Source organism: Monodon monoceros, unplaced genomic scaffold (genome assembly GCF_005190385.1).
Source record: "Monodon monoceros isolate NGI ecotype Baffin Bay Population unplaced genomic scaffold, NGI_Narwhal_1 Super_Scaffold_7, whole genome shotgun sequence".
Lineage (NCBI taxonomy): Eukaryota > Metazoa > Chordata > Mammalia > Artiodactyla > Monodontidae > Monodon > Monodon monoceros.
Window position 1 is genome coordinate 97937098 of NW_021703784.1, and position 16755 is coordinate 97953852.

General features: G+C 54.9%; 1 protein-coding gene across 2 annotated transcripts; it reads right to left on the reverse strand.

Moving 5' to 3' along the window:
• Positions 1-1352: 1352 nt before the first annotated feature.
• Positions 1353-15398, reverse strand: FADS1 (fatty acid desaturase 1). 2 transcript variants are annotated; one of them, XM_029207625.1, is made up of 12 exons: positions 14712-15398; positions 12683-12793; positions 11917-12114; positions 11145-11246; positions 10913-11041; positions 7625-7685; positions 6443-6519; positions 5439-5536; positions 5174-5270; positions 4844-4923; positions 4611-4736; positions 1353-4258 (listed from the first exon to the last, which is right to left on the reverse strand). In XM_029207625.1, exons 1-12 carry the CDS (start codon positions 14901-14903, stop codon positions 4207-4209), a joined length of 1323 nt encoding a protein of 440 aa, XP_029063458.1. In that variant the 5' UTR covers positions 14904-15398; the 3' UTR covers positions 1353-4206. The 2 variants fall into 2 exon arrangements, with proteins under 2 accessions (XP_029063458.1, XP_029063459.1); XM_029207626.1 differs by having other exon boundaries at positions 14314-14885.
• Between the last annotated feature and the right edge of the window lie 1357 nt (positions 15399-16755).

The window sequence follows — 16755 nt, forward strand, 5'->3', positions numbered from 1 at the left end:
AGCATCCAAGCATTTACCAGTTTGTAAATCGTGAAAGCTGCCATTCAATCACTTTCTTGTTCCCTTTGTGACGTCAGCTTCAGGTTACCGTTTTTCGTAGAGGTGGAATGTTTTTGTACTCTGAAATTTTTATAATCCTAATAAAACTTGATAGGGGGCTGTCCTGTTTGAGTTTCTAATTTTGTAGCATTCCTATCACTGCCATTTAAAGTTAACCAAGGACACTTAAGTGGTCTGAAATTTAAGTTGACAATATTTCAACAGATTAAGCAGGTAGGACTAAAGACCAGTAGTTTTCAAACTCTCGATCTTAGTATCTGTTCACTGCTCTGTCTCTAGCAGTTGACAAATGAAACCAATTTTCCAGATTGAAGCAAGCCACACAACTTATTTGAGCTCCGTTTTTTGTTGTTGTTGTTGTTGTTTTGGCTGCACCACGCAGCATGCAAGATCTTCATTCCCCGACCAGGGATCAGACCTGTGCCCCCTGCAGTGGAAGCGTGGAGTCCTAACCGCCGGACCGCCAGGGAATTTTCTTGAGCTCCATTTTCTCATTCAGGTAATTCAATTCTAAGCCTGCAGTAATGGTGATGGGGCCCAGAGGTGGGAAGACTTAGGTGTTACCACCTCAGCGCAGTAGCTCTAGTTAAGGGCCTGTCCCCTGTGGTAGCAGGTAGTGTGTGGTTTGTTTTCCTCTTATTTTTGAAGTTGAGTTACCTGGTCTTTTCCAGTTTATTAACCACTGCAGGGAAAATCAATCCTGCAAATCCTATTTAGCACATTTTTTTAATATAAATTTATTTTTGGCTGCACTGGGTCTTCGTAGCTGCACGGGCTTTCTCTAGTTGTGGCAAGCAGGCGTTGCGGTGCACAGGTTTCCCATTGTGGTGGCTTCTCGTTGCAGAGCATGTGCTCTAGGCACACGGGCTCAGTAGTTGTGGCTCGCGGGCTCTAGAGTGCAGGCTCAGTAGTTGTGGCGCATTAGTTGCTCCGCGGCATGTGGGAGCTTCCCAGACCAGGGCTTGAACCCGTGTCCCCTGCATTGGCAGGCGGATTCTTAACCACTGTGCCACCAGGGAAGCCCTAGCACATTTCTAATATTCTCGCTTGGAGAGGAGAGCTGTCCTAGTAGGGCAGTGGTTAAAAGGGCATTGCTTTGCAGTCCAGCTCTTATTACGCCTTACAGAGATTTAGGCAAAAAGGAAACTTATGGAGACTACCTACACAGACTATCAGAGTTTAAAAGGGTGAGGGCATTGCCGCATGGTAGTAGGAAGCAGTGCACTAAACACTAGAATTGGCTAGCGCACACAGGCAGTCTAGCATTGGAACATGTAGGTATCATGGGAATGGGCTGGCCTTTCTTCTCCTTGCCACAGTCCACCTGTGCCTTGGTGTTTACACAGCAGCCTGATGACCCTTCCTCTGCCCCAAGGGGCTTAGGCAAGGGGGAGTCAGTATGGGGACTCATTCAGAAAGAAGTGAGAGGGCTTCCCTGGTGGCGCAGTGGTTGAGAGTCCGCCTGCCGATGCAGGGGACACGGGTTCGTGCCCCGGTCCGGGAGGATCCCGCATGCCGCGGAGCGGCTGGGCCCGTGAGCCATGGCCACTGAGCCTGCGCGTCCGGAGCCTGTGCTCCACAACGGGAGAGGCCACAGCAGTGAGAGGCCCGCGTACCAAAAAAAAAAAAGAAAGAAGTGAGAGAGTCGGATAGTAACTTGTAGCAGAGGTACAGGGACTCCTGTCAACAGATGCAGGAGAGCATCATGGATTATAACAGCCTTCGTTTGGTCAAAATTACCTTTATTTCTCAGTTTTACTCCATTGGCGTGTGGCACACATGAAAAGGATGCTGACATTGGGTCTGATTAAAATGCCTCTGGCAAAGTGGTAGGAAGATGAAAGTAACAAAGATAAGCATATAAGTTGGAGTTTTTACAAAGTGAGTTCTAATGTTAGTTCTGCCACATCTATGACCAGAGGCAGCTTATCCTCTCTAATCCTGTTTTCTCATGTCATTGTTTGGATTTGAGATCACTCATGTTACCTTGCGACGTCTGAGCTTTTTGTCACTAGTCTGTCCCTTGGTGGCCACGTGAGACCACACTGGTCCAGGCTAAGGAGAGAAGGCCACAGTGGTTGAGGTGCTTTGAGGGCTCAGACTTGGCTCAGTAAGTTTCACTAGCTCTGCTCGGATCGGGCAGTCTGGGCCCAAAGCCAGATGGCTTGATGGGCTGGGTTCAGCACCTGTTCTGGAATGAAGGCGCCAGTGAAAGTAGAACTCTCCAATTCTGCTCCTAATTGTTCTACCCAGACTGTTTCAAGCCAGGTTCTGCCCAAATGGAAAAGATCTAAAATCTTCTGTAACCTGTTCTGCCGTGTGTGCGTGTGTGTGTTTAAGTCTGTCTTTGTTTTGACAAACCTCTAAGTAATCACAACAGCCTTCCCGTTAGGTGGTGCCTCTAATCCCACCCCAACATGCCTTAGGACCTTCATCTCCCTGATTACCATTCTCATCTCCTTGCCGTTCCTTTCCTAAACTAAATATGAATTCTCCCGGGTCTCTGCTTTTTCCTTGTAGTTTAAGGTACTTTCTTTCCAGTGTCCAAAATCCTCAATATGCTTCGAGTAGATGCTGTTGGGACGGGTGAATGATCCCCTCACCTCACCTGCAAGGCTGTGGGTGTGGGAAGGGGAAAGGGTGTGAATGCTGGTAACCCATGGGGCACAGTCCTGTGTTCACTCTCTAGAAATGGGTTAAACTGTTTCTATCTTTTAAAAAACGGAGATTAAAAAAATTGTATTTCAGTATTAGACTGATATACCTTTAAGAGATTGTCCTAAATTCCTACCTGGTCTCCAGCAGAGAAAGGTACTTGGACAGAATTGCCAGAGGAAGGATGCTGAAGGGCAGCCATGACGATCACAAACGTCTGTGTTTTTCCCTTCCTGTTTCCGGTTAGAACTATGAAGTCATTACACTTAACCCATTGCTCCTGCTCAGAAGTAATGCTGTAACATAATTTAGGTGATGGAAAATCTCTTACGGCCCTTATATTCTTTATGACTGAACCCTGTGTTTTCGTCATGACTGCTAATTCACCCTCTCCCAGCTTGGTCACTTGTGCTCACTAACTGCTACTTTATTAAATTTGGAATTACAGGTCGGGGAGCAAAGGGAAACCCCTGGGAGCCCCCGTTCGTTTCTATGGAGGAGAAGACTAAGCGCCCGTCTGCCCACCTGCTTATGGAGCAAGAAGTAGACTCCCCATCCTAGGAGTGTTCTCTCCCTCGGGTGCTGGTCAAAAGAGGTGAATCAGAAGCTGAAAGGATTTTTAATGGCCAGCGACTCTGCTGGCTGTTTTGGCAAGCCCTGGGGCCTTATGCTCCTTCGGTACCCTGGATGGAATGCAGGACCAAATCCTGTAGTGCCAGCATCCTTCAGGGCCAGATGCCTCCGACACCACAGCCCTGGCCTTTGTCCTCCCTGCTTCTAAAAGTGGAAAAATTGCTTCTCCAGGAGCCTGAGGCAGACATGGGTCACACCTAGCCCTAGAGTGAGCCAAGCTGCCAGGCCTCAGGCGCTAATGCTTCCTTTCTAAATCTTGCCCAGAAGGTTCAGCTGCTCTGTCCTCCTCCAGCCTGCGAACTTCTGAGGTTTGCAAGCAAGAGTGGAGATGGCACTGAGAAGTGGACCAGTGGGATGAGCTCCTCCCTTTCCTGGATGGAATTTTTTTTTTTTTTGGCCACACCGTGCGGCATGTGGGGTCTTCGTTCCCCAACCAGGGATTGAACCTGCGCCCCCTGCATTGGAAGCACGGAGTTTTAACCATTGGACCGCCAGGGAAGTCCCCTGGGTGGAATTTTAGTGCTAAATCTCTTCCTGATTTCTGGGCGCAGTAGACCCTCCCTATTCTAACACCCTCCTGACTCCCTCTTTGCCCACCAACCACTTGCATCTGCTAAACAAAAAAGGAAACAAAACTTTCACATCCCTGTCCCAACAGCTCCACCCCCCCTTCCAGGGGGCTTGCGCACCCCTCTTTGGGTCTTAGATCTGTGCCTAGAAGATAAAGGGGAGGGGTTTGAGTCAGAGCCTTTATCTCCTCAAACCCACCCCCTCTGGACATTAGGATTGTAGTGGCATTGTCCCCAAGCCCCCCTCTGCTTTGGCTCCAAGGCTCTTCTTCCAGATGGGAGGCTGCTCTTATTGGTGGAGATAGGCATCTAGCCAGAGCTGCCCGGACTCTCTCAGTGAGCTGAGGGGACAAGATGGGAGCAGGCGGTGAGGGAGACAGAGTGGAGAGGAGCCCCAAAGCCATACCCACCAGAAGTGCAGCAGTGAGGCCCTTCCAGAGGTGATGTAGGCCCCCTTGACTTGAGCACTCGCCTCCCCTTTGCTTCTGAGAAAGGGCTTGGGCCATGGCACTGAGAGCAAAGGCCCAAACTGGCCACAAGACCAACAGAGCACCTGGCCTTGGCCTTGGCGACCTCCATTCCAGACGACCTGGGGACACCTTCCTGTGGCTCCCACCCCATACTTCACCACTGACCCCACTGCCCTGCCCTCTTCCAGCCCTCCCAGCCCTCTTCCCAGGCTCAGATACTCACTGGACAATGTCGGCAAAGGCTGAGAACAGGGGCTTGGACTGGTACTCTATGCCATGCTTGGCACACAGGGACTGCACCAGGGGAGCCGCTTTGTGGTAATTGTGTCGAGGCATCGTGGGGAAAAGACTTCACGGAGAACAGGGGACAGTCAGTGGCTCCAGCTCCTGTGGCCCCCCATCCCCCTCCTACGTGGACCCTCCCCAGGTCCCTGCTTCCCAGGCCTCCCTACTCACTGGTGCTCAATCTGGAAGTTGAGGTGGCCACTGAACCAGTCGTTGAAGGCCGACTTATGGACATTGCATGTTGCCTGGAGCTGGAGGAGAAGGATGGGGGAGCATGGCTCTGGGTACCAGATGGAAAGGCCAGCCCAGCCTTCTCCAGGCAAAGCTGGCCTGTCCCTGGTCACTCCCTTCTCCACGTGGTGGCAGGAGAGAAGCTTCAGGCTAACGAGGCAAGGTTTGGGAGCGTCTGTTGTTAACCACCGCCCACCCCCTACCTTGGGTCTGTGCCCACCCACCCTTCTTATTAGTTGTGCCCAGGTCTTCCAAGTGACTGTCCCTCACCTGGGTGGAGACCCAGTCCACGTTCCTGTCGTAATCAATGTGCATGGGGATGTGGTTCATCTGTGTCACCCAAACAAACCAGTTGCTTTCCAGGAACCTGGTGGACATGGCACCCAGACAAAACCAGTACAAGCAGAGCCCAGAGTTCTGACTCTCGCTCAGAAGCTGCTCCAACCCCGCCACCCTCCCCAGCCAACGCCCCCAGACCAGACTGGTTACTCCCACACATCTCTGCGCCGCTCCCTCCTCCCCCATCAAGTACTACCTGACCATGAAGAAAAGGCCCAGGAAGCCTTTCAGTCCCAGCAGCGGCACGTAAGTGAGGAAGATGCGGACGTAGAAGCTGATCATCCAGGCCAAGTCCTGCAGCGAGAGGCAGAGCCCTGTGACGGCACAAAGCACCTCTCCTCTCACGGCACTTGTTCCTCTGCGTGGAGCAGACATCCTCCCCGGTCCTCAGACTGGAGTGCTCACGGCAGCCTCTCCCAGCTGCCCCGTCCAGCACCGTCTAGCTCCGCTCCGTTCCTAGTGGCGCCCCCAGCCCTCCTTGCCTGTTTCCTTCACAGGTGCCAGGTCTCCCTGCCTCCACTTCCTCCCAACCCGTCTCCATCCTTCACCCCTTCATCACGCTGCCAGTGAGTCTTCCAGGATCGTGGCTCGGTCTGTGCCGGTGCCCCGATCAAATCGCTGGTGAGTTTTCTGCACCACCCTCCCCTGACACCCGAGTCCTCCACCACATGTCCGGTGACCAGATTCGCCCCTTAATTCCCAGCTTCTCTGCTCAGAGTCCATTCCACCTCCCCTGCCTCCGCCTGTCCTCCAAGGCCAGCTAGGTAAGTGACTTTGCGAAGTCCTTTCTGATGCCTCCCATCCAGCCAGAGGTGGTCAGGCCCCTTTCGGAATCCCCAAAGCTGCTGCCTGTACCTCTTGTCTGGTGTCAACCACATCCTGTTTCATCAGAAGTTTCCCGAGTAAAGGTGCCGTCTCTTATTCAGCTTCCCCCTCCCCAGCCTGGCCCCTGCTTTATGCCGAACACAATAACCTCAGGAGATAACTGGCTGAATTAAATAGGGCATCAGGAGTCAGGTTGCCTGCTGAGCCCAAATCATCTCACCTAGGGATAAGGAAGGGTCTATACCTGGTTCTGTTACTTTGCTCTAAATTAGGCCTGGAGTAAATCTCAGTGGGATTTCCCCTGGAGAACCCCCTTCCCATCCCTCAGGGTACTGGAGACAAAGGATGTGGGATTTGGGGGCCATGGATACTTACCACCCACTTCTTCCTCTGGATAACAAAATAGAAAATATACCACTGGAAGTAGAGAGGCAGCAAGGCTGGGGGCCCAACTGGGGAGGAAATGGACACAAGGGGGGAGGTGTGAGCAGCACTAAAGTGTCACTAAAGGGCCAGCTGGTGCTGGACAGATGGCCTCCAGCACAGGGCTGCCCCTCTGCCATCTCCTCCTGTTGCCCCTCCAGCTGCCTCGGCAGTCCTCAATCCATTGGAACCGACGGGCGCTGGAGGTGGGCATGAATGCAAGTCTGAAGAAAGCAGAATCTCCCAGTGGATGCTGAGACGGTGAGGTGGGGGGAACGTGGCATTCTCTTCCATGGAAAAGGATACCTGGGGAGACAAGCTCCATGCACGGAACTTGCTCTGCTCCTGTGCCTTTAAAAAGGTACTGCTCTGGGACTTCCCTGGTGGCGCAGTGGTTGATAGTCCGCCTGGCGAGGCAGGGGACATGGGTTCGTGCCCCAGTCTGGGAAGATCCCACATGCCGCGGAGCGGCTAGGCCCGTGAACCATGGCCGCTGAGCCCGTGCTCCACAGCGGGAGAGGCCACAACAGTGAGAGGACTGCGTAACCGCAAAAAAAAAAAAAAAAAAAAAAAAATTCCTTTGAACGAAAATGGGATCAATGGACTCATCCCCTCCTTTTCTTTAAAAATTTGAATTTTTAAAAGGGTTTAAAAAATTTTATACATTATGGAGATTTTTAAAGCAGGGAATATACACAGCAGTCTTAAAGAGCTTAAGACAACCACAGCAATGTTTTCTCCCCAGCTCCCCCTTCAGATCCAATCCTCCCATTGCTAGTCTATCTATCTTTGTCCTTCTGGGTGTTACACTGTGTCCCACTGCGTCACCTTGGCCCTGGCCTGTTTGACAAGATTTAAAGTGAGGTTTCAGGCTTAGTCGGGATGGCCCCCCACCATTCAGTTCCCTTGTGGAAGCCAGGGTGGGCCTGGAGGAACTAGTTTGCCCCCAACACAAGTGACCTTTGACCAAACATTAGCCTAACTCTTGCCTTTGCCCCTTGAGAAGGTAGACTGCCCCCTTGCAGGGGGCACCCTGTTCCAGGTGGAGATCTTCCTCCAGCCTTCACTTCAAGTACCGCAGTCCCGAGGCAGCGTCCCAAGCCCCACCCCCCGGGGCTGGATGAGGACACTCACTCAGGAAGAAGTATCTGTGCTGGTGGTTGTATGGCATGTACTTTTTCTTCTGTTTCCCAAGCTGTGAAGGAAAGCAAACACACGTCAGCACCCACAGGCCAGTCACCAATTCCCCTCCCCGTGACCTTGGCTTCTCCCTGCTCACGAGCTGAGGCCTCCTGTGGGGGCTGTCAGCTTGCTGGCGCCACGGAAGGCTCCAACAAGCCCAGCCTTACCTCCAGCTCCTGGCGCGTGAAGCCCGGGCTGCTGGATTTGCCAAGCGCACCACACCGTGGACGCAGCTCGGTGGCCCACACCCACAAGAGGCCTGGGCACAACGGAGCCTGCAGGTCCTCAGTACACCTCGTGCTCAGCCCGAGACGCCCTTGTCAGGTTTCCAGGCCCTTCCACCTCCCCTTCCTTTCTCCATCTGGTACTCTTTTGACACCAGGGTCTCCACAGACAACAATTTTTACCCTTACATGGGCCAGGATCCCCTCTACATCCAGCCCCTGACCTTCTCCAAATCTTTCGGTCTCTTCAAATGTCAACATGAGCTTTATAAAATCCCTTGAAAGCTAAGCACAGTTTGGCAAATATTTGTGGAAAGATTACCAAAATCAGCTTGGCAATCTGAAGGCTCTGGCAAGGTTTTCCCCAGCGGCTGGTGGTGATTTTGTAAGCTGAGCAGCCGTAGAGACAGGCTGGGGCTGCCAGGCCAGCCGGTCAGACCGGGTCCCCTAGCGGGAGCTCTCACAACCATGACAGCGAAGCTCTGTGCTCGTGTTCGAGTCATGGCTCCTTCTGTTCCTCGTGTCCTGGTCAGTTCTGGCCACCAGACGACCACAGGGCCCAGGAGGGACTCTACCCCAGAGCAGAATGCCAGCTCACCCTTCTTTCATGAGTCCATCTACTGTTTTTTTGGGTTTTTTTTTTTTTTGTGGTACGCGGGCCTCTCACTGTTGTGACCTCTCCCGTTGCGGAGCACAGGCTCCGGACGCGCAGGCTCAGTGGCCATGGCTCACGGGCCCAGCCGCTCCGCGGCATGTGGGATCTTCCCAGACCGGGGCACGAACCCGTGTCCCCTGCATTGGCAGGCGGACTCCCAACCACTGCGCCACCAGGGAAGCCCCCATCTACTGTTCTGACAGGACATTTACTGATACCTTATCCTGTGCCAGGCACTTCTGCTAAATGAAGCCTTCTTTCTCCATTAAGTGATTCATTCAACAATTTATTTATTGAGCATCAACGTGCCCGGCACTGTTCTAGGTGTGAGGATATAGAGATGAATAACACGAAATTCCTACCCTCGTGGAGCTTATCATCTGAGGAGAGGAAGCTGGTGATAAATGTGTAGACAGAGCTCAAGGTAATTACAGATTAAAAACAGGAAAATATGACAGAAAGTGAGGTAGGCAGCGTTTTGGCTAGGACAGTCCTATATATGGCCTCCTGGGGCCCTGACATCAGAACTGAGACCTGAATGGTGACAAGGAGCCAGCAATGCAGACATTCGGGGGAAGAGCATTTAAAGCAGAGGGAACAAAGGTTTGGGCCGTTCAAGGGACAGAGCGAAGGCCAGTGTGGCTGGGAGTATAACAGAGGAGAATGGTTGATAAAAAGCCACAAAACTAGGGGTGGCGGCACCATGTTGAGCCTTAGCCCTGGGGAGGCCACAGGAAGGCGGTTAGATTTCACCCCAGTGGGGGTGGGAACCCGGGACGGCTCTCAGCAGGTGGCACCATCTGCTTTGTGCTTTAAAGGCTCACTCTGGCTAGAGGTGCGGGAATGAACTGTAGAGGGCAGGTAGCGTTGAAGGGAAACCAGTAAGAAGGCTGCAACAATGATCCAGACCCGGGGATGGGAGGCAGGGGAGAAGGAGAAGTCGATGGACTGGGATATGTTCTGGAGGCAGCAAGCCTTGCAGATGACCTGGAGGTGGGGGTGAAGTTCATCCCATCCCGAGCAACATTAACTGAGGCGGGGGAAGCCGGAAGAGGAGCATCTGTCTTGTTTGGTGGGGTGTGTGCGCAGAACTCTGGCCTCCTTATTTTGGGACTCTTCAGGAAGGGAGCCCTGTCCGCTGGCTGCCTCTTCGAATGGCAGTCAAATTAGGATTGTAATGGCCATTACAACCCTGATCACTGCCCCACTGTGTTTCAACTCTTGGAGGCCAGAAAGGTGGTATTTCGGGTGAAGTGTCCCTGCACTTCCTTGTTGTCCAGGAGAGTTGGGAGGCACTGGGGCGATGCTACTGGGTCAGCCCAGGGATCAGTGCTCAGTCAAACTGGACCCAGTGAGGCTGAACCAAGTGCCAAGCAGCCTGTAGCCCACGCATTTCCTAACAGCCTAACCTCAGCCTCGTAACTGGGCAAAAAAAAAAAGTTATTTTTTTCCCAGAGCGTTCTCTATTTTTAGTGTCTGCAGATAGGAGTTTCCTAAAAACCTTAGTACCAAGAAGCAACAGACGCAGTGGTGTGAGAAGACTCCCTTCCACTTAAGACTCCCATCTTTTTTTTTTTTTTTTTTTGCAGTACGCAGGCCTCTCACTGTTGTGGCCTCTCCCGTTGCGGAGCACAGGCTCTGGACGCACAGGCCCAGTGGCCATGGCTCACGGGCCCAGCTGCTCTGCGGCATGTGGGATCTTCCTGGACCGGGGCACGAACCCATGTCCCCTGCATCGGCAGGTGGACTCTCAACAACTGTGCCACCAGGGGAGCCCTAAATTAACTTTTTAAAGAACTCCCCTGCCCACTCACAGCCGTCCATCACTTTACACTCACTAAAGGCTCACCAGATCTCCACTCACCCCCAGGCTTTAGCAGCTACATTATAATGGTTGCTCACACCCTCAGATGACAACTCAAACCCAGTGCTGACCACCCTGAAGGTCAGGCTAGGATCAGGCGGGTGGGAAGAATTACTCAGTGAATGAATATTCTAGATAATGGGCATCAGAGAAGAGTAAGCCAGTGTAGCCGTTGTGTAAGAGAGAGGATTACAAAGTGCAGGGGGCTGACTGCCTGGGGTGGGAGTGTCTAAAAAGCACCTGCAAGGAGGGCCATCCATCACCTTCAAGGCCGAGCAGGGTTTGCACAGCAATCTGGTCATCCTTTGGGTCCTTAGCAGCGTGGGGTACCTTTCTGCAACAGCTATTTGCTGACTTGAACTCATGAGGGAGGACAGGTGAGTGTCCTGGGCAGCCTGCTTACTGCCTGTGGCGTCCCACAACTTTCAAACAGCCTGCAAGCCCTGTGTGCTGCCTGGTTCCCATTCTCCGAGACCTTCACCGATACCTCTGCTCACCTCCACAGAGAGGATCTTCCCCAAGGCAAAGAAGAAGGGGTGCATGTTGATGTCCGGGTCTTTGCGGAAGCAGTTGGGCTTGGCGTGGTGCTGGAAGTGCAAGTGGTTCCACCAGCTGGCAGGTGCCCCCTGCAGAAACGCGGGGCATGAGTATGGAAGCCTGGTGCCCCCCCTCCCCCAGGCAGCCCATTGTTGACTGGAGTTTCAGAGAGCCCCTCTCCGTCCCATTGACCTTCAGGTGGCCAATCACGAAATGATGTAGCAGGTGGTTCCATGTAGAGGTGCTGAAGACGGACAGGTGTCCAAAGTCGTGCTGCAGCCAGCCAGCCTGGGCCTGGGTGAGAAAGGCTAGCGCTGAGAGCAGCCCACCAGCCCCGCATCTGTCTCAAACTGACTCGGCCTCTCCCTCGTCCTTCATCTACCTAGGCCTGTGCTGGCCTAACTGAGCACATCAGGAAAGGAGTCAGGAAGCCTGGGTCCTGCTTCTGGCTCCGCCACTGACTCACGCGAGAGCTAGGGCAAATCACTACCCCTTCCCTGTTCTTTGGTGTCCCCAGCTCTGGAGTTCTGTGACTTCCGAGGGACTGAACATCCAAACTACAGAACAGGACAGAGTGACAAACTCAGGCAAGTAGAAGGCTTAACTAATGGGTTCTGACAGCCAAGTATTAGGGCCCCAGCTGAGAAACCAGAATCTTGGTTCTTGGCACACCTGGACTGTGACAGAACCTGAATGTGAAGTTTCAGAAGAGAAATGCCACGGGAAGAAGGGAGCCCTGGGAGAAGCGGCTGGAGAGGCAGTGGGAGAAATGAAGGTGCACATGTGACAAAGACGAGCAGATGAAAGCCACAGATGACGCAATGTGTGCTCTTTCTGCACCAACTCTACCGCGTGTCCTCAGCTCTGCCCTGGACAGAGGGCTCCTTGGCCTCCTGAGGGGTACAAAGAATTTTCCCCACGGAAGCTGAGCTGGCTGTGTTCTTGACAAGCCCAGGGATCTCACCTGAACTGTGCCGAGCAGCACTGCACAGAGGAGGAAGGGCAGGAAGGATGTCCCAAAGAGCCAAAGAGTGAGCCAGGCGGCAACATCCAGCAGCAGGATGTGCAGCAGGTACAGCAGGAAGAATACAGGGTTCGCCTGCATGAGCCCCATCCGCTCCACCGTGGCCTGCAGCGCCCGGAACTCCTCAGTCAGCTCTTTCTGTAGAAGAGTGGAGATGGAAAGGGTGTTGTTCTCCCCAGATGCAACCCAGCGCTGGAGCCAAGGACCCTCTTAAGCTCAAGGCCTTCCCACCAAGGTAGCTGAGGGAAGCCCACGGTCCTAGGTGAAAATACCACAATGCTGAGGAGGGATGACAGAAGGTGATATGGGATTAAGTCTAAGAGCATGTGGTCTTTGGAGTTAAACAGAATTCATTCAAGCCACTGCTCTGCCACTTAGTAATGGTGTGACCCTTGGCCGAGTTGCTTAACCTCTCTGAGACTCAGTTTTCTCATCTGTAACTATGTGTGGATTATATGATGTTATGCTTGGCACAGAATAAGTGCTCGGTCGATAGGTCTCATGTTGAGGATGGGGATGGTGGTGGTGGCCTTGTGAGAACCACAGGTTCCAAAGCCCTGCAACCCAATAACTATGCAGGAGAAGCAAGGGTCTCGAGATTCCCAAGAACTACTGACTGTGGTCCCCTGTGATCATATCTAGGGCTTCCTTCTACCCTTTGCCCCTCAACAACTGCAGGATCTCCAAACAGCAAACGGGGTCTCACATTCTTAGTGGGCTCAAAGCTGGGCTGCTCCGGAGACAGTTCTCCAATCAGGAGAGAGTTCATATACTTCCTCACAAGGCCCTTGTTGATGTGGAACGCCACAAAGGGATCCTGCAAGTTTGGGGAGAAGGCAGAACAGTGAGCCCGGCCCCCCCAAGATTTGTGAAGGGCTCACACCAAGGACCATCCTCCTGATCCAGCAAGGAGGCTGTACCCAAGTTCAAACAGACCCCACCCCCCTCCAGGCAGCTGCCCTTTGAGAGTGCTCAGACCTGTCCCTGGTGTCCACAGCTCAGGATCACCCAACAACTGTGTTCTAGGAAGAAGGGTACCATGCCAAGGAATAGGAAGCACGGGTAGGGCGACCACAGAAAGACCACAGAAAGACCTGCCTGGGCTGGCCTCTCCTCTAGGTGTCTCATGAAATGTGCTGAGGGAGACTCCCTGTGTCCAACTGGAGGACTTTTGCATTTCTCCCCCTTCCCTCCGCTGCTGTTCTGGTAGGGGTTCCATATTTCCCTTCCCACTCTGAACACCCCCTGCCCTAGGGCACTAATTTTGGTTACGCAAGGTGGGGTCCTCAGCGACTAGATTAAGAGATTAATGTCCTGAAGGTCAGACAGCCCCACGCCCAAAGCCACAAGCTTGGAGGCGGAGGGAGCCGGGGCGGAGCCGGCGGCTGGTGGCACCACACATCCGGACCAATCGCGGTCTCCGCTGCGGCCGGCCCCGGCCCTAAATCACACTGCAGGAAGCCTGCTCCGTCTACGCATGCGCCAGTCCACACCTTCACCTTCGGCCACTGCCTGAGCTCCCCAGTGGTCACTCCGGAGACGAGCACAGGCTCAGGCCTCGACTCCCAGGCCAGCCGCGTCGGAGGGAGCGGCGGGTCCTTACCGCGTTAGGCTGCACCGCCACATCACGGGAACCCTAGTGGCCCGAGGCGCGCTCCGAGATGGCAGGGAGAAAGCTGGGGACAGTGGAAGGGGTCACGCCGCTAGGCGAAGGATGGGGGAAGGATATAGGGGGAGGGGACACGGCGAAGCTTGTGAACGCTCCAACCTTTGGGTCCCAAGGAGTGGACCCCCAGCTCTCAAACCCAGAAGGGAAGTGCTAGGTGCTTTAGTTCCGAGAGCAGGTCGTCTAGAGAGGGAAACAACAGAATCGGGGCTGGGACGCGCGCTGGCCCGCAGTGAGGCCTGAGGGAGGAGGGATGCGACCCAGCACGGGGCCTACAGCCCAGGACTGCAAACAGCTGCTGGCCTGAGGCTGAGTGACCTCCCCACAGGATTCCAGGACTGTTCCAGGGCCCTCGCTAAGTGTATGCTGATGCAGCCCCACCCCCCTTCAGCACGTTGCTCCCACTCTTTTTTGTGCACGAGCAGGCGCTAGCCCTCTCTGGCCGGTGCTGCCCCTTACCCACCCTCCGGTCTTCACCCTGTGCAGGGGTTCCTAAGGCAGCGGGCACTAGGTGGCTTCCCCGCTCAGGAAAATCCCCGAGTGTGGTTCCCTCGTTCTCTGCCCTGCTCACACTCGCCAGTCTAGTCCGGCATGCTCGGCCCAGACGCGTCTGCGCTTCCCTCCCAGCCACCAAGACAGGTCAAGACTTGATCCCTCTCCCTGCCACTGACCCCTCCTCTCTTGGTCTCGGCCGTGCCGCCGTCCGGGGGTTCCACATCCCCGCTGTCCTCTCTCCTACCCCTGCTCCGGGGACTGCCCACGCCTGGAGACCGCAGACTCCGGGCAGCAGACGGAGCGCACAGACAGATGGCGCGGCCCTTTGTTTGTGCGTGCACGTTGCCGGCCTCCCTCCCTCCCTACTCCCCAGACTCCACTTTTCGCAGCCTCTCTCCTGCCCTTGCATCCCGTTTTCGCAGCACACCCAATCACCTGGCTCCTGCGCCTCCCGGCTTTTCCCCGAATTAGAGTATTCGGCCCTGAGTGCCAAATCTCTTGTCTCGCGCGCTGAGCCCCAGGCTCCGACCGCCCGGCCCCGCCTCCTCCCGTTCCCTGGACTGGCAGCGCTCACCGTGGCGTCCTGCCCCGCGTAGTGGCTGATGACCCGGGAGCCCCCGGGGTGCTGGCGGGTGAACTCGCTGATATTGTACACCTTCCGGTCAATCACGAGCCACCGCTCTTTGTCGCGTCCCGAGCGCTGCGCCACCTCGTCCCAGGTGAAGTAGCGCGGGATAGGCCCCTGGGCCGGGGTCTCGGGGGCCATCGGGGCCGGGCGATGCCGCGCACCGACTGGGCAAGGGAGGTCAGGCGCGCGCACGGGACCCGCGGGGTAGCGCGCACCGGCCTCGAGTGCTCTGGGAGTCGGTCCGCTGGCGCCCGCCTAGAGCCCGCCGCCCGCGCGTCGGGTTTTCAGCAACCGAGGTGGTCGGCGCCGAGCCCCGCTGCGCGCGCTTCTATTGGTCGAGCCGCGTGGCGCGGGGACCGAGTCCCCGCCTTCCCGCCGGCCCCGCGCGGGCGGGTGCTGCAGGAGGGTCGTGGCAGGCCGGCTGAGCGCGGGGACGCGCGCCCCCTCGCGGGCTCTTTGCGGGGGTCGCTGCCGGACCCCACTCTCCGACTCACGCCTGTAGCTCACAGGGGGCGCCGCGGGCAAGATAACGGTTCCTGTGGAGGCTCCTGGGTGCGGGGCCCGGCTCGCGGGGCGGCGGCACCGGGTGCGCGGGCGCCCTGGGCTACTAAGGTAGGGTGGGCTCGGCCGAGCCGGGTGAGTGGGTGCATGGAGGGCCGGCCTCGCGGCCTGGGAGCCCTGCCGGGGCCGCGGGTTGGAGATTGAGGGGTTTGGTCGGGGGGTGTGGAGAGGGGTTGCCCAGGGGCCTCATCTTTGGGTTGGGGGCGTCCTCGCCAGTCTCCCGACGCTGACCCTCCAGAGATCCACCTGATGAACTCCCGCCTCCTTGCCACGCCGCTCCACCAGTTGTGCGGCTGGAAGTTAAGAGCCTGAGAACCCTTGGCAATTATCTTGAAACAGCGTAATTACGGTTTATCTGCGCTGGGGTGTGGGAGTGGTTAACGCTTGACTTTGCTCAGTATAACATTAAAAATGCCCCACAGGGCTTCCCTGGTGGTGCAGTGGTTGGGAGTCCGCCTGTCAATGCGGGGGACACCGGTTCGTGCCCCGGTCCGGGAGGATCCCACGTGCCGCGGAGCGGCTGGGCCCGTGGGCCATGGCCGGTGGGCCTGCGCGTCCGGAGCTTGTGCTCCGCGGCGGGAGGGGCCACAACAGTGAGGGGCCCGCGTACCGCAAAAAAACAAACAACAAAAAAAATGCCCCACAATTTTCGTAATTCTGTGTGCCTTTTTGGCTTGTTTGTTTTTATTTTTATTTTTTTTCAGTTAACTGGGATCCTTAAATAAAAGGAAGTGGCCTAGCATCTCTGGACCTCTGGGAGGGCCTGTGTGAAGAGCCTGGGTCTTCCAGCTGAGGCATCAATGCTCCATCCTGGAGGAACCTGGGAGCCGTAGGAGGCCTTTAAGTAGAGAGGTTAGGGGTTCAGAGCTCTGAGCTTTAGGAAGGGGTGAACACAGAGGCTGGGGCCTGGGGGGAGGGGGAGTCAAGAAACTGTTAGAGTTATGAAGAGATTCAGTTCACGTACTAAATTTTATTTATTCAAAAAACACTTTACAAAGCACTACGTGCCAGGCACTGTTTTTAGTGCTTTGCAAACATTAACTCATTTAATTCTCATAAGAACTCTTTGAGGTAGGAACCTCACTTACAGATGGAGAAATTGAGCCACTGAGAGGTTAAGTATTTTATCACACAGTGAGTGGCAGGACTGAGCTTCGAACCAGCCTGTAGCTCTGCTGTCTCTCCTCTGATTATACTAATGGGATTCTGCAGCCAGGGGAAAGGAGGCCAAGCTTTATTCCACGCACTTGAACTAGAGTCTTTGCCCCTAGGAGTCAGGAGACTAGGAGAAATACAGCCAGATTTCTGGTAGAAAAGGACCTTCATCCATTCAACCCAAATCCTTCATTTCTTGCGATATGAAAATTGAGGTTCAGAATGGGGAAGGGACTTCCCAAGTTCCCAAGGGGAAGCTCCAGTTAAATGCCAG

Excerpts from the sequence above, each read along its gene's own strand:
- FADS1 (XM_029207625.1), bottom strand. The coding sequence starts at position 14,903 with ATGGCCCCCGAGACCCCGGCCCAGGGGCCTATCCCGCGCTACTTCACC. Across the intron at positions 12,794-14,711 it reads ACGCGGGGCAGGACGCCACG|GATCCCTTTGTGGCGTTCCA; the intron begins GTGAGCGCTGCC and ends CCAAACTTGCAG. Across the intron at positions 6,520-7,624 it reads GCACAGATACTTCTTCCTGA|TTGGGCCCCCAGCCTTGCTG; the intron begins GTGAGTGTCCTC and ends TTTCCTCCCCAG.